The 17,063-nt window shown below is 44.1% G+C and overlaps 1 protein-coding gene across 1 annotated transcript in view; it reads right to left on the reverse strand.

Moving 5' to 3' along the window:
• Positions 1-13,597, reverse strand: part of FBXO18 (F-box protein, helicase, 18) — a 51,296-nt gene extending 37,699 nt beyond the window's left edge. Inside the window, 6 exon segments of the mRNA XM_011974920.1 lie at positions 1,288-1,889; positions 4,810-4,965; positions 12,795-12,871; positions 12,873-12,892; positions 12,894-12,925; positions 13,472-13,597. Coding sequence (XP_011830310.1) covers positions 1,288-1,889; positions 4,810-4,965; positions 12,795-12,871; positions 12,873-12,892; positions 12,894-12,925; positions 13,472-13,493 — 909 coding nt within the window. The 5' untranslated portion in view covers positions 13,494-13,597.
• Between the last annotated feature and the right edge of the window lie 3,466 nt (positions 13,598-17,063).

Genomic DNA, 17,063 nt, shown 5'->3' on the forward strand with positions numbered 1-17,063 from the left:
CGAAACAAGTTTCAACAAACTTAAAAACCACTGAGGTTATTATACAAAGTATCTTTTTAAATCACAATGGAATGTAACCAGAAATCAACAGCAGAAGGAAAACTGAAAAATCCACAAATACATGGAAATTAAACAACATACTCTTGGCCAGGCACGGTGGTTTATGCCTATAATCCCTGCACTTTGGGAGGCTAAGACAGGCGAATCACTTGAGGCCAGGCGTTTGAGACCATCCTGGACTACAAGGTGAAACCCCATCTCTCCTAAAAATACAAAAGTTAGCCGCGCATGGTGGCACGTGTCTGTAATCCCAGCTGCTTGGGAGGCTGAGGCATAAGAATCACTTGAACTCAGGAGGTGGAGATTGAAGTGAGCCAAAATCAAGCCACTGCACTCCAGCCTGGGTGACAGAGACTCTGTCTCAAAACAAAACAGAAACAAACAAACAAAAAACCACATTCTTAAAACAACCAATGGGTCAAAGAAGAAATCACAAAGAAAATTAGAAAATATCTTGAGACAAATGAAAATGAAAACATAACATAGCAAAACTTATGAAACGCAATGAATGCTGTTGTGCTGTTTTAAGAGAGCGGTTTATAGCTATAAATGCTTACATTAAAACAAACAAACAAACAAAAACAGGCTGGACGTAGTGGCTCACGCCTGTAATCCCAGCAGTTGGGAGGCTGATGGCAGGCAGATCACTTGAAGTTAGGAGTTTCAGAGACCAGCCTGGCCAACATGGTAAAACCCCGTCTCTACTGAAAATACAAAAATTAGCCAGGTGTGGTGGTGCACACCTGTAATCCCAGCTACTGGGGAGGCTGAGGCAGGAGAATCACTTGAACCCAGAAGGCAGAGGTTGCAGTGAGTCGAGATCGTGCCACCGCCCTTCAGCCTGGGCGACAGCAGGAAACTCTGTCTCAAAAAAAAAAAAAGAAAAACACGAAGTCAAGGGAGATACGAGGAAGGAACCCTCCAGGTGGGCAGCGTGGGAGGATGAGAGCAACCCAGGGAGGGGAAGGAATGTGCAGTCTGTGGTCAGGACACAGCAGATGAGCTGTAGATGGAACCCAGGGAAGCCGTGTTGAGTGGAAGTGAGCAAAGAGGCTGGAGTCATAGGGTGGGGCAGACACGGAAGGCCTTAAATGCCTCTAAGGAGTTTGAATGTCTTCTGAAGGCAAATGGAAACCATTTCTGAAAAGATCCTCTGATTAGAAGCATACATTAAGCAAAGTTACGTGCTTTTAGAGGAAACATCTCCCAACTCCAGCACTCACTCACCAGAGGGTCACTGATGATCTCCCTCCACAGGTGGCACACCAAGCTCAGGTTCCAATAGAGGTCTTCCACCGGGAGGAAGGCAAACACGTGCCTCAGGACCTCACTAGGCAGGCTACAAATGTGGCTTGGTGCTTCCTGGCAGGGCAAGGTCCCAAGAAGCCCATAGTATGAGTCAGGAATGGGATCAGGACCCATGTCCCCAGCATCTTGGTCGGTTTCTCCAGACTCCTCAGAGAGTCGAGACGTACTGTCCTCTGCTTCTTGCCTGGCCTCCCTAGGCCTTGTGCATGGCACAGTCAAATGGTGCCGCGGAGCTTTCTTAGAAACTCCATCCCACCGGCTGGTTCCGGTAGCCTGGTTACTCTCTTCCTCAGAGGACCGAGACCGCTTCCTGGAGGGCGGGGCAGACCCTGATGAGCCCAGCCATGCTTCTCCACTGCCTTCCTGAGGCAGTGCACAGCTGCTCTCTGCAGGAAAGATCATGTCACCCTCAGAGTCCTGACAGCTGTCCTGGCCAACAGAATTGCTTTTGGCCATGTCATTGGTGCACGGCCGCTTGCCTGCTAGGAAGAACTCAGGGATACATCTTTGATGTCCCCGACCTGTAGAGATAACCCAAACAGGATGGACAAGAAATGAACGATGACTGTTGACCTGCTATTAACCCAAATAAGACACTCTAATTTTCAATTATCTATGTTAACAGAGGAAAGAGATAAAAACACATGTATGGGCCAGCTGATTATTTAAATAATTCAAACGATATTTATATTTGGCTCTATCATATAACCAGACACACATTTGCAAAGACACAGAGACCAGTCTTCGCATGGTGTGATGGCCAACAATACTCCCTGCAGTAAATACAAGTACAGAGAAACAGGCTACGCAGGGAACATCTGAATGGACAGACAAAAAGGAGGTGACTGCTCACAACCACACCACCACTCACAAAGTGCCCCGCTCCCACTCACAACAGAAAGCCTACATGTGCTTAAGCAGAAATTCACATGCTTGGGGTTATCAGGATTCTAAAAATCTCACTCTTCTCATTTGACAGTGCTAAAACTTTTATTTTTATTTCTTTTTTATTTATGTATTTATTTATTTTTGAGATGGAGTCTCGCTCTGTTGCCCAGGCTGGAGTGCAGTGGCATGATCTTGGCTCACTGCAACCTCCGCCTCCCGGGTTCAAGCTATTCTCCTGCCTCAGCCTCCCAAGTAGCTGGGACTATAGGCGTATGCCACCATGCCTGGCTAATTTTTGTATTTTAGTAGAGATGGAGTTTCGCCGTGTTGGCCAGGCTGGCCTAGAATTCCTGACCTCAAGTAACCCACTCGCCTCGGCCTCCCAAAGTGCTGGGATTACAGGTGTGAGCCACTGTGCCCAGCTTTTATTCATATTTCTTCCTGTGAAGGTGACACATTAATTTATTTTAAAATAAAAAGGCAGGACTCAGAATTCTCTTTATAGTATTAGAATGGTACCTAATCTCTTCTACATGTTTGCTCAGTGAGCATTTACTAAGCACCAATGATTCTGAGACAAATGTAAAGTGAAAAATGGTTACATTTCCTGACCTCACAGATTTTTCAGGAACATAGGGAAGCCTAAATGGTGATTTCATACATCCCACAGCATTTTCAAACTCCTAAAAATAATTTTTAAATGCCAAAGAACTAAACACCTTATCAATAATACATAGTTCCTTTCTAAATGGCTGTAACCAAAATACTCACTTTGGAAGAGAATGGACTGAAACTTGGTTTAGCCTTGAACAAAATTTATGAAACTGAAACAGATATTTTTCTATGTTAGTAAAAAATATATATATATGTAAAACTGTTAACTCTTTCTTGGGCAATTTGATAGAAACCCAGAGTTTTCACATCACTATTACTATAGGTTAAATCCATATGATCAGGGTTAAATCCTAAAAATTTCTTTTTTAAAAAATATTATTATTATTATTTTAAATAGAGACGGGGTCTCACTATGTTGCCCAGGCTGATCTGGCACTTCTGGGCTCAAGCAATTCTCCCACTTCAACCTCCCAAAGTACTGGGATTACAAATAAGGCGTGAGCTACTGCTCCCAGCCAAATCCTGGTATCTTCCAATCGTTGAATCCAGTCACACCCACAGTCATTGAGACCTTACCACCTGGTCAGGGCCACCTCACAAGTCCTTGTCAGTAAAGAACTCAAAATAGAGAAGAAACAGACTTCTATATATGGAACAAACTCAGTATCCAACAGGATATAAGTAAGTTTCAAACTGCCTCATACAGTTGGTTATAGTAGCTCCCACAGCAGGAAACATACAATAGTTAAAGACAACCAGGCTGGGAGAGGTGGCTTGCACCTGTAATCCTGGCAGTTTGAGAGGCGGAAGCAGGTGGGTCTCTTGAGCCCAGGAGTTTGAGACCAGCCTGGGCAACATAGCAAAACCCTGTCTCTACAAAAAAAAAAAATACAAAAATTAGCTGGGCATGGTGGCACGTGCCTGTAAGTCCCAGCTACTTGGGAGGCTGAGGTGACAGGCAGAGGCTGCAGTGAGCTGAAAAGGTGCCACTGCACTCCTGGATGACAGAGCAAGACCCTGCCTCAAAAAAAAAAAAAAAAAAGGACAACCAGATAATATTTGAGTTGGATTCTGAAATTAGTTGTATCAAAGGGAAATAAGGCAATCTAGATTTATTAACTAAAGTGGGAATTCATTTGGTACCTAGGGGGGACATTCCAGTTGATTCAGCAGAGATAAAACCTGAAGTCAAGGAGCGGGGTTACTGTAGTAGTCCAGGTACTAGGTGACAAAGAGCTCAGGATGAAGGAACATTTTGGAGGAAAAATAATGACACATGGACCTAGTGACACATTGGACAGAGAAGATGAACAAAGAGTCAACTAATCTCAATGTTTCTGGATTGGAATAGGAGTGACACTGGCCCATGTCTTCTATCACTTTACACAAGCTAATAGGATTCATTCCATCACAGTTTTCCGGAGCTTTTAGGAACTATGATAATAGGACAGAATTTTCATGGAAAACTCAGCGGGGTGCGGTGGCTCACGCCTATAATCCCAGTACTTTGAGAGGCCGAGGCGGGTGGATCACCTGAGGTCAGGAGTTCGAGACCAGCCTGACCAACATGGAGAAACCCCGTCTCTACTAAAAAAAAAAAACAAAATTAGCTGGGGATGGTGGCATGCACCTGTAATCCCAGCTACTCAGGAGGCTGAGGCAGGAGAATCACTTGAACCCAGGAGGCAGAGGTTGCAGTGAGTCGAGATTGCACCATTGCACTCCAGCCTGGGCAACAAGAGTGAAACTCCGTCTCAAAAAAAAAAAAAAAAATTTTTTTTCATGGAAAAGTCACAAATAATAAAGAAAGTGTCAAGCTATTGCATCAAGACTACAAAGTCACAGCAGCAACATTTACAAATACTTTTAAACTAAGAGATATTCAAAGGACCCACACACTACAGGTTTTGAAATACAAGAGTTTTGGAGGAGACATACCCCTACTCCCTCTTTTTGTTCTGGGTTTAGGATAGAGACCATGATTCGGATCTCTGTTTGTCCATCTCTGACCGAAGGGCTGGGTCACAGCCAAGTGACTCCGAGCCAAATGCTGGCAGTCGATGGCAGTAAGATGCTTCCGCTTAAACCGTCTCACTGTTTCATACCAGCAGGTAGAAGAAAGGGGATATTCATTAGTTATCGCAGATTCTACAAGCTAGCCAACACATTATACTCATGTTTGTGTATAGTGACACAATTTTGTCAACACCCCAGCCAACCCTTCCCCCTTCCCCTTGCCCACCAACTTTGTCCTTTCCGTTTCTTAGCATTTTTCTTTCTTAGAATTGAAGAATCCTAAGTGACATTTTAAGATCTTAAGATTTTTTTTTCTACTTATACTTTCTAGAAGCTTTGGTCATGAAATGCTCATTTAAGAAAAAGTTGTGGCTGGGTGCACTGGCTCACGCCTGTAATCCCAGAACTTTGGGAGGCGGAGGTGGGTGGATCACTTGAGGCCAGGAGTTGGAGATCGGCCTGGCCAACGTGGCAAAACCCTCTCTCTACTAAAAATACAAAAATTAGCTGGGCCTTGTGGTGCAGGCCTGCAATGCTAGCTGCTCAGGAGGCTGAGGCGAAACAGTAGCTTGAACCCAAGGGGTGGAGGTTGCAGTGAGCCAAGAACGCACCACTGCACTGCAATCTGGGCAACACAGCCAAAAAAGAAGTTGTCATTAGTGGATATACTGAGGTTTGGCATCTTTTCCTTAACTTTATCCAGGCCATTTATATTTTTTTTATAATAATCAAAAGTATTTAAGAATAGGCTATTTTTTTTAATAACAAAAAACTTTTATAACTTTTTTTGTTAAATGTTAAAATTTTTTAATTATAGTAAAAAGCACATAACATGAAAAGCACATAACTAGAAGCAAAACATCGTGATAATACAGGCTGCAATTTCCCTGAGAGAAGGACCAAAGGGCACACCAAAGGGCACACATCCCTTAGCCCCACGAGCACCTCGGTATTGAGAACAGACTTGAAAGGACAGCAGCGACTCCCCCAGCCCCAAATGCAAGAGAAGCCAACTCCTTTTCAGGACCTTTAGAGGAGAAAACTTCGTATCTTCCCTTAGCAAAACACTACAGCAGCAATGAAGCCTAGAATTTTGTTTCCACGGTACTGAAATACTTGGTTTTGTAGTACTCATCTTCTTTCAGGTAATTCTTGTCCATGTGTAACCAAGATTCTCCATGCTTCTGCATCTGTTACTGCATGTGGCATTAAACATGCAGTAACAGATGCAGAAGCCTCCTTATGGCATTAAACACTAAAATATAAAGACGTACTTCTTAAAAATAAAAATTAGGCCGGGTGCAGTGGCTCATGCCTGTAAGCCCAGCACTTTGAGAGGCCAAGGCAGGTGGTTCACTTGAGGTCTAGAGTTCACGACCAGACTGGCAACACGGTGAAACCCCATCTCTACTAATAATATAAAGATCAGCCAGGTGTGGTGGCAGGCACCTGTAACCCCAGCTGTTCAGAAGGCTGAGGCCCAAGAATCACTTGAACCCGGGAGGTGGAGGTTGCAGTGACCCAAGATTGTGCCATTGCACTCCAGCCTGGACAACAGAGTAAAACTCTATCACAAAAAAAAAAAAAAAAAAAAAAAAAAAAAGAATTAAAGTTAGCCTTTATAGGAGATGGTCAAAAGAGAATAAAATCAGGTTCTATCGGTATCATATTTTCACAGGTCCTAAAAATACTCCACTAGGCTGGGCACAGTGTCTCACACCTGTAATTCCAGCACTTTGGGAGGCTGAGGCGGGTGGATCACGTGACGTCAGGAGTTCAAGACCAGCCTGGCCAACATAGTGAAACCCCGTCTCTATTAAAAATAGAAAAAATTAGCTGGGCATGGTGGCATGCGCCCAGGAGGCTGAGGCAGAAGAATCGCTTGAACGCAGAAGGCAGAGGTTGCAGTGAGCCGAGGTCATGCCATTGCACTCCAGCCGGGGCAACAAGAGCGAAACTCCGTTTCAAAAAAAAAAGAATACTCCACCACTAAACTATGGTATCAAATGCCAGAATCTCACTCAACATTTCTTTTCTTTTTTCTTTTTTTGAAACCGAGTCTCCCTCTGTTGCTTAGGCTAGAGTGCAGTGACACAATCTTGGCTCACTGCAACCTTCACTTCTTAAGTTCAAGTGATCTTCTTGCCCCGGCCTCCCAAGTAGCTGGGACTACAGGCCCCGCCACCACACCCAGCTAACTTTTGTATCTTTAGTAGAGACAGGGTTTTACCATGTTGGCCAGGCTGGTCTCAAACTCCTGGCCTGAAGTGATCCGCCCACCTCGGCCTCCCAAAGTACTAGGATTACAGATGTGAGCCACTGTGCCCAGCTCAACATTTCCTTTAAGCTTGAAAATACATAAAACCAAGACCTCAGTGAGTTTAGTTGATATCGTTTACAATATTTTCTCATTATTCCTCCCTAGCTAATTCAGAAATCACACTTCCAAATTTCAGTTAACTTTTTCAAGGTTTAATAACAGCTTTTTAAAAAAAACTTCATTTTTAAGACTTTTCCAAAATCAATTCCACACACAAAACCAGTTCTGCGAGCCCCTCGGAAAGGATGCTGGAGATCTTCTAACCACCTGACCTTAGAAGCTGGGTGCCACGAGTGTCAGGCCCCAGCACTCACAAATGCGCTCACTCTCACGAAGCAGCACAGCACAGCGCGGTGAGTGGGCGGAGGGCCTGGCAAGAGAGCTGGGCTGGCGCCCTCAGCTGGCCACTTGGTAGCTCTATGGCTTCAGGGCACCTCAGGTCTCTAAGTCTGATAGGTCTACGGCCATCCCACCCTGAACGTGCATGATCTCGTCTAAGTCTGAGAGGTGTCACCAGGAACAGATGAGAAAAAATGCTCAAAACTGTCTGTCAAATTATCCAACTGCAGGCACACAAACTTACCTGTTCCCTCTATTTAGCGAGGTTTATGTGAGTAGCTTGCATAAGACGTTGAAATATCTTTCAAATTATAAAGATGCCGCCTAATGGCAAAGCAGGAAGTGTACTAGCAGCCCAATTACAGCCAATTCTGTATTACTGGAAACACCCTTCTAAACTAACCAGTAACATGGCTCGCTTATTATGGACAGAAAACCAAACACCCCTCCACTTTGATGGTTTTGTGCTGGTTTGTGCTGGTTCTGTAATGTTGCTGACCAGTTTATCTAGAGTAAAACAACAGCACATCGTCTTATTCACACAGTAACAAACTATGAATGTGAAGTGTTTCTACATTAAAAACCAAATTTGAAGTTTTCTACATTGGAAAGAAAACATAAAGTCTTATTGTTCTCTTTTTAAAAAATAAGACATGAAATTTTATTTCCTCTGTTCAAAACCCTTCGTATTACAAATATATCCCAAGGACTATTTTGCCTGAAAGGGGACCTCTGGGCATATCGGCAAAAGAAATACGGGACAGCAGCAACATGGCTTCTAGAACACCCGAAAATCCTGGGTGAGGTGTCCCGCACACGGCTCAATAGCAGGAGTGGCTGCAGGATTCCCAGCAGCAAATCCACAGGCCCTACAGATCCAAGAGACTGGACTCATGCCTGCTTTTCTCTCTCCTCAAACAGTCCCAATTGCTTCAGAGCTGGTCAGTACGGTATCTATAATTAGAACTGGAGACACTATGTGTCCTGCCGAAGGGTAAGGAAAAAAGGAAAAAATAAAATAAAATAAATAACTGGAGACACTCACTAAAGAAAGTTACCAATAGTGAATATCTCATTTAAATAGGAGGTGAACATCTACTGCCAAACTGGCCTGCAGAGGAAAAGCTTTCATGGATAAAATCATGAAGGAAAAAAAAAAAAATCACAAAGCAGCAAGATCAACGTCAAACCACTCAAATCTGAGACCCGGGACCTCAGGCCAGCTGCAGGCCTGCTTAGCTGAATGGTGTGTCAGGTCCCAGAAGGCTTCTGAAAGTCAATGAAAAGGCACATAACCAGTGAGAAAATTAGGCTCAGTTGAAGGGTCTGACGCCCACCCAAATCTATGACGGCCTTCTACACTTGGCTTTTGGAAATGGCTACAGAGGCTGGCAGATTTGTATAGAAGAGGTACTTACACATGCAGGGTGAACCCTGGAACGTTTTTCGTGAAGTATGGAAGAATGGCTTTATTGAAGCCTTCTGCAGCCACCTCACTGTAACAACAGTGCATTGATAATGACCATCAACTATATGGAGATGTCTCAATCAAATGCCTGAGAGTCAAAAAGACAGTACGCATGCCCCAAGGTAAGCAGCTAGCCCACCTTGTTCACTGCCGTAACTCTGTATGTAGACAGCGTGGAGCCAGACACATAGTCTGTGCCATGGATTCAATGTTCATGTTCCTGAAAATCCACACACTGAAATCCTCACCCCCAAGGTGATGGCATGAAGAGGTGGGGCTCTGGGCCAGGCATGGTGGCTCACGCCTGTAATCCCAGCACTTTGAGAGGCCAAGGCAGGTGGATCACTTGAGGTCTAGAGTTCAAGACCAGCCTGGCAACATGGTGAAACCCCATCTTTACTAAAAATATAAAAATTAGCCAGGTGTGGTGGCAGGCACCTGTAACCCCAGCTACTCAGGAGGCTGAGGCCCAAGAATCACTTGAACCTGGGAGGTGCAGGCTGCAGTGACCCAAGATTGTGCCACTGCACTCCAGCCTGGGCAATGGAGAGAGACTGTGTCTCAAAAAAAAAAAAAAAAAGTGGGATTCTAGGAAGTGATAAGGTCACGAGGATGAAGTCCCCACAAACGGGATTAGTGCCCTTATAAGAGAGGTCCCAGAGAGCTCCCTTACTCCTGCCAACATATGAGGACACAAAGAGAAGGTGCCGTCTATGAACCAGGAAGTGGCCCTCACCAGACACCAAATCTGCTGGCACCTTGATCTTGGACTTCCAGCCTCCACATCTGTGAGAGACAGACTTCTGCTTATAAGCGGCCCAGTTATGGTATTTTGTTATACCAGCCCGAATGGACTGAGGCAGCACACGTTCTGTGAATACTGAGTGGGTCAAGGAGGGTGAGGAGCAGGGAGAAGAGTTCAGTTGGGAGGTCCAGGAGCCTATACTCTAATCCCTAGGCATATATTGTAGAACTGCTCCCACAGGGAGACCTCCCTGGTACCTCACAACAGACTGATGACAGAACATCAAAAATGTTCAGTCCCAAAAGGAACTGCTTTGGAAAAGGTAATACGAACAGGATAGATTTTTATTTATGTATTTATCTCAGAAAATACATCTGAATCCAAAATGCTTGTTGCAAAGATTAAGTGTTTGCAAAAATCCAACAAAGACACAGGAGTAACAGAAAGCGCTAATGGGAGTGTTGGAACACTGTGTTCTGCTTCGAGGGAGTTCCAGTATATTCCAGTATGTTCTGGCATGAAGCCACCCTGGGAGGAGTTAAGGTTCAGCCCTGGGGGAGGGGTGCTTAGACTGGCGATCTGGCCTCTGTGCACTAAGACGAGTAACCTGTATCACATATCTGGAATGGCGTTACCAGCCATAGCTTGGCTGGGGGAAGAGCTGGTACTTTTATTGGATTTTTATTAACACTTTTATTGGATCCCCCACCCCTTGGACTTATTGGATATATGTATCAAAAATCACTTTACTGACATCAGCTGGAGGTCAGGAAAACTAAACTGTATCTCTGGTCTCAGAGACAGGTGCTGTGATGCCCTGAACTGGGAGTCTGGAGCCCTGTGTCCACCTCCTCTGCAATTGCAGGCATTACACTTAATGTTCCCTTAAAGCCCCTCCGAGGCTGTGGGGTGCAGGAGAAGACCCACACTTGGCAGGTATATTCATCGCCAAAGCCTTGCTTATGAAAATGAGGATTATAATAACCTGCCACGCTGAATTCAGAGAATGAGACAATATATATGTAAGTACTCGAGCCACTCACATTGAGGGTGACAACACCTATCTCTAAATCTATGTCAACACCTAGCAACAGAAGCGTCAGCAGAAATGTGTGACTACCACACCAATCTGAGTGTCTCCTAAAAGGCACATCAGTTTTGTTTTAACAGCATTAATGTTCTTGCTAAATGGTTAAAAATAAAACCAAAACACTACACTAGAATTCTAATCACCCTTCTATTCTGTTCTTCCTAATATACCTTTTTAAAAAGCAGTTCAAAAATAATTTTATCAAAATAAAGATGCTCAAATGCTACTTCTTCCATAAAAATCCTCCATCCCTGAGTCACCCAAAGCTCATGGTATGCCTCCCTCCCTACATAGCAAGTGCACTTTACACCTCCCATAAAGGGCATTTACTGTTAGAAGCTGCTTGTGATTCTTTAGGGAGTGAAGTTATCTGTTGTGAACAACCACAGATAAAGGGAAGCTGTGTCTAAACTAGGGGTTCTTGTGGGTGCAGAGAGATTAGAATCACTTATCGGGCTTTGCAAACTCTACAAGGCCCCCAGAGTTGTTGAAATTGGTCTCCCACACACCAAATTGGGCATCTGTGCCCCCACCCTTGGACACTGTCTTCCACAATTACCAACAGAAACGTGTTAGAGCCCTCAGGTGTCACGGCAGAAAAACCAGAACAACACAAACCATTTTGTCAAACGAATATTCCCCAGGCTTAAGTAAGCTCATTCCCACACTGCCTTTTCTGAGACGGCTTTCTAACTGTGTGACTTCTCTGTCCTCCATCCCAGGGGTCCCCATTCTAGGACCCACCTCTTTGCTAACCCTCAGCTTTTAGCCCTACCTCAGCAATTCCTGGCCTTTGCTGACTTCGAAGTGGTCAGATGTGGAGTTTAGCCCTCCACCACCCCTCAAATCTCTTCACCTTGATGACAGCCTATCCCCTTCCAGCTCACGCTGACCCACTCCACGCCCTGGTGAGGTCCCCGATGGAGAGGAGACCCTTATCAGTCTCCCCTGAATGAGTCCTTACAAGAACTCTACTACTGGGAACTGAAAGGAAGGGACCACGTCTATCCCCTCATCCCTCTAAGTGCACAAGCGGGAAACAAGAGACACTCCCGCACTCACGGAACGAGAACTGCGTGTCTGCCACTCCTCTCCTATGCTTTCATTTGCCTGCCTTCTTTTTTTAATCTTCTTTATTGAAAACAACTTAGAAAACAAGTCACAGAAAGTGAAACTGAGTGTTTCAGGTTTTGCTGCAAAGCATGTTGTTGCTCTTCTCCCTGAGCACACAGCCAGGCCATACTTCCCCGTCCTGTGTGCAGGTGGACGTTGCCTTACCGCCGGCTGCCAGCCAATGCAGTGGGAACAGCAGCAGTGCACACCTCTTCCAGACCTGCCCTTCACTCTTCTCCTCTTCCTCTTAACTGGGAAGCTGATTCCCAGGACATCCTTAGAAGCCGGGTGTTCGAAATAGAAGAGCCTCCAGCAGCCTCAATCCTCGGACTACTGCTTTAAAGAGAACCCTCCCCACACCTACACACACAAACTCCAACCACCACAACCTGCAGCCTCCTTAGATTGCTATGGGATTGAAAAATAAACTTCTACTGTGAGGCCATTACATGTCTGGATCTATTTGTTAATGCAGCAAAGCTTACCCTAACCATTCAGGATCATTTGAAATGGATACCAAATAATTTCCTTTCTTCCCCTGCCTTTACTAGTCAGCATTCATACCAAAAGGTCCTTTAAAACTTATAGATTACAGACCTAAATGGACAAGATGAAGACAATAAGTACTTAGAATTCCTGGAAGGAAAAAATTGTTATTAAATAATTGCTTTTAAAAAAAATCAATTTGACTCTCTAGTACAAGATACCTGACTGGAGAAACTGCTATAATACCATACCCAACTTTAACAAATATCCACAGAGGGCAGTGTTGCCCTCTGGACAATTTCGGAGTCAGCTAACCACCCTGGTCAGTTTCCCACACGCCTCTTACTTTCAGGGTGCTCCGTGAAGATCAGCAAGTGGGCACTTGTCCTCTGGCATCTCCTGTGGAGATGGCCCAGGGGTCCTGCAATGTGGCCCATTATCACAATGACTCAGGCACTCCACAGGTCCAGTGGCAGCCTGTGAAATGGGAATGGCCCAATTTCAACAGTTAACTGTGTTATCTCTCAACTCCAGCACCATAAAAGTATTCACTCAAGGCAGGAAGCACTTCGCAGGAATAAAACCACCCCACACATCCGAGATACTTGTAACAATTCTTTGGCTAAGTGTGCATTTAACATGTCTTATACAAATTATTGTTTTAATATAATTGCGATGTATTACATTTTATATTAGTAACAATTATTTGTATAAGTCTGTATTTAATACATCTTCCATCCCAGACTAAAAGCTCTCTGTTCTAGTGGGAAGGAGTAGAGAGGTACTTACACCCAGCATGCAACATACATTGCTTCATAAATAATTGCTGTTAAAATGAATAAATGCACAGCTGCAGCACTTCTTCTACAGTGTAGGCTGTCTTCCTTGGTTTTGAAGCTCTCCACTATCCGATAGCTCCTAAGTGCTTTACAGCTTTTGCAGTTCTTTCCTATATTCTCATCTGAGCCTCAAAGCAATCCTATAATTGTACCATGATTAAACTGGGGCTCCGGGAGGACTCGCCTGAATTCACCTCGTAGCTCATGAGTGACGGCACCAACGCAAGAACCCGGGTCTCCTGACTCCCCTAGTCCAGTGCACTTCCTACGGTGATATTCTTTTCTCTGCATCTAGAAACCTTGAAAGCAGCTTCTGAAAACCTCAAGTTTAATTTCCATATTACATTTTTTAAAAAATCATTGTGAAATGTCAGAACCAAAGAAATTGAAAAGTATTTGGAAAACATAACTATAAGGAAAATACCACTAAATGCCATAGACCTGAAATGGAAAAACTTGAAAATATTGTGTCCCCATTAGCTCTAAAAGAAACAAATACAGAAAGCAAGCAAAATAGAGCTCCAGCTCCCTTCCCGGGTATTCACTGACGCACAGCCAGGCTACCACAGCCTGCTTCTCCAGAAATCCACAAGTTCCCAGGTAGTAAGCTCAATCCCCCCAGGATCCTCTCACATCTGAGACACCTATGACTCCCTTGGAGACAGCACTCATGTATGACAGCCAACAAGGATGGGCGGGGCTTTCCAGTCTATGTTTTTCCTAAGGAAAGGAAGGAATGTGTGAAAAACATGAGAAAGATCACTACTTATGGTCTAGAATATAATTTTATATATTTGAAGGGTTTTTTCTACAGTCCATTCATTCCACAACTACTTTTACGTATCTGCTATGTCTCAGATTCATTATAAACTCCGTGAGGGCTTTGTCTTGTGGTATCCTTGGTGTTAAATGCTATTTTAGACATTAGTGATACAAAACTGAATAAGCCTACCCATAAGGCGGCTACCAAAACAAACACAAGTTACTAAACATCAAGCAATATAACAACCACATAAATGCAAGCATGAAGTGTTGTGATAGTAAAGAAACGTAAACAGAGTTAGGCAAGTTGAAAAAGGCTTTATGAAGAGTTGAGCCTTGAAAGAATTGTGGGATTCAGTAAGGCGGAAGAAAACAATGTGTGCAAAAATACAGAGGCATGTGGCAGGAAAGCTGGGCTTCATCAAAACAAGAGGTTCCCTGATGAGGAATGACAGGAGACAAGGCTGGAAAAGGAATTTGGAGCCACAGACTACAAAAGTCCTTACACATAATGATAAAGAAACTGGGCTTCAAAAAAAGAAATTGGACTTTATCCGGTAGGAGCTTCAAGATATCATCCAATTATTATTATTATTATTATTATTATTTTTTTTGAGACGGAGGCTCACTCTGTCTGTGGTCCAGGCTGGGGTGCAGTGGCACAATCTCCACTCACTGCAACCTCTGCCTCTCAGGTTCAAGTGATTCTCCTGCTTCAGCCTCCCAAGTAGCTGCAACTACAGGTGCACGCCGCCACACCCGGCTAATTTTTTGTATTTTAGTAGTAGAGATAGGGTTTCACCGTGTTGCCCAGGCTGGTCTAGAACTCCTGAGCTCAGGGATTCCACCCGCCTTGGCCTCCCAAAGTGGTAGGATTACAGGCGTCAGCCACCACACCCGGCCTCATCCAATTTTTAAAGCAGGGTCATTACACAATCAAATTTACACTTTAGGGCAGTGACTCGGGAAAAAGGATAGAAGGTGGAGAGACATGGAGATTGTCAGGAAAACAAGTCAGAAAGCCCCCATACCAACCTATATGAGAGCTGGTAAAGGCCTGAGAGCAGCAGACCCTGGGCAGAGGACAGGTGAGTAAGAACATAGCTTTGTTTGACAAGACTGAAAGAGAAACATAAAAGATAAAAAGCAACAAGGATAACTGGCATTTCTAGTAGAATGTTAAAAAAGATGTTAATGTCATTAACCATGTTAAGGAATAAAAGACAAACAGTGTTTGTGTTTTAATCACTTTTTCCCCCCCGGAGTGAGAGGGAGGCTGAAAGTCCCAGTTTTAAAAATAATTTTTTAAGTTATCTGTGGAATACCATGTTTATGCTCCAGGAGGTCCTCTGAAATCTGAGACTGGTCTTCAAAAGGCATGTGAATGACAGTTACAGATATAAGATTTGAGATGCTTTCTAAAAGTAGGTAATTTCACAGCCAGAAAGGCAAAGACAGAATCCAAATTCAGTTTCCAAATAAAATCAGCCTACGAGGGATAGAGGAATGAGACAAGCAGAGAAACGATGATGGCAACAAACCCAAAATTGGAATTCTAAATCTAATACCAATAGTGGTGTCCACACACACTCACAAATCAGGAAACCTGTCAAATGATCAGTGTACCGATGGGCATGCTGAATAGCATACTCATGAAAAACAACAGGAGGAAAAGGAAAGACAGCAAGGGAGCAAGTCAGTGCCAATGACCATTATGTGTGTTGTGACAGTAAAGGCCAGACCACAACCTCCAAAAGCCTGCACAAAAGAAATGAGCAGCCCAACCGGAAAACAGCAAGACCCAGGAAACAGCTCCATCCATTAGCTTACTGTTCAGATCCCACCCCTCTAGAACAAGCTTTTGCCCCAGAAAATTACAGGAGTTGCGGGACAGATTCACATACATTATCATTTAGTTATCCAAAGGGGGATACAGACCAAAATAAGTTCATAGAGAAGACAGAAGAGGCAAACTGAATGTGCAACACCAATGAAGTAACCAATTATCCTGGGTTCAAATATTCCAACCTAGCCAGGCATGGTGGCTCACATCTGTAATCCCAGCATTTGGGAGACTGAGCTGGGTGAATCACTTGAGGCCAGGAGTTTAAAGACCAGCCTGGCCAACATGGTGAAACCCCGTCTCTACTAAAAATACAAAAAAATCAGCCAAGCATGGTGGCACACGCCTGTAATCTCAGCTACTTGGGAGGTTAAGGCAGGAGAATCACTTGAACCCAGGAGGCGGAGGTTGCAGTAAGCCGAGATCGTGTCACTGCACTCCAGCATGAGCAACAGAGCAAGACTCTGTCTCAAAAATATATATATATTCCAACCTATTGTGAACCCATGTGTCTCAACTATGTTTAAAAAACAGGGAAACTAGAGACATAATGCAAGAGAAGATAGAGTCATCTGAAACTAGGAGGGTGGTGGAGGTAAAAGCAAAAAGTATGAAACTACCAGATGCCTCAACTTCCAATTTGCACCAACTTCAACGGCAGCAGTCAGAACCTTGCTTGGCACGCCCTACACTTTTGTGCATTTCAAACAACTTTTATGCCTTTTTCTTTTTTTTTTTTTTTTTATTTTTTTGAGTGACAAGGCACGATAGAACAATAACCTCAGCAAAGCTGACACTTGGACTAGTTCTGTCTCCAGCGGCTTCTCCGCATCACTGTTACCTTAACGAAACTCAATCTGCTCAGGAGTAAAACGGACTTATCTTCATGGGCCCATTCCAGAAGTCTTTTCATTTATCTCCGCTCATTTTACCACAGGGGCGGACGCTGGCGGACACTCACCACATGCTACCATCCTGCTTTCCAGAAGACTTTATCACCTGTAATTCTGTAAGAAAGTCACTGACTTCGTTAGGCCTCCACTTCCCCACCTGTAAAACCCTACTGATGCCTTACAGGGTTGTCTTTGGACCACAAAGTGCAATAAAAAATGTAAATGGTACTCGTTTTTAGGCCTGGCAAATCGGAGCGACTCCCATTCTACTCCCTAAA

The sequence above is a fragment of the Mandrillus leucophaeus genome, unplaced genomic scaffold (assembly GCF_000951045.1).
Source record: "Mandrillus leucophaeus isolate KB7577 unplaced genomic scaffold, Mleu.le_1.0 Scaffold15, whole genome shotgun sequence".
Classification (NCBI taxonomy): domain Eukaryota; kingdom Metazoa; phylum Chordata; class Mammalia; order Primates; family Cercopithecidae; genus Mandrillus; species Mandrillus leucophaeus.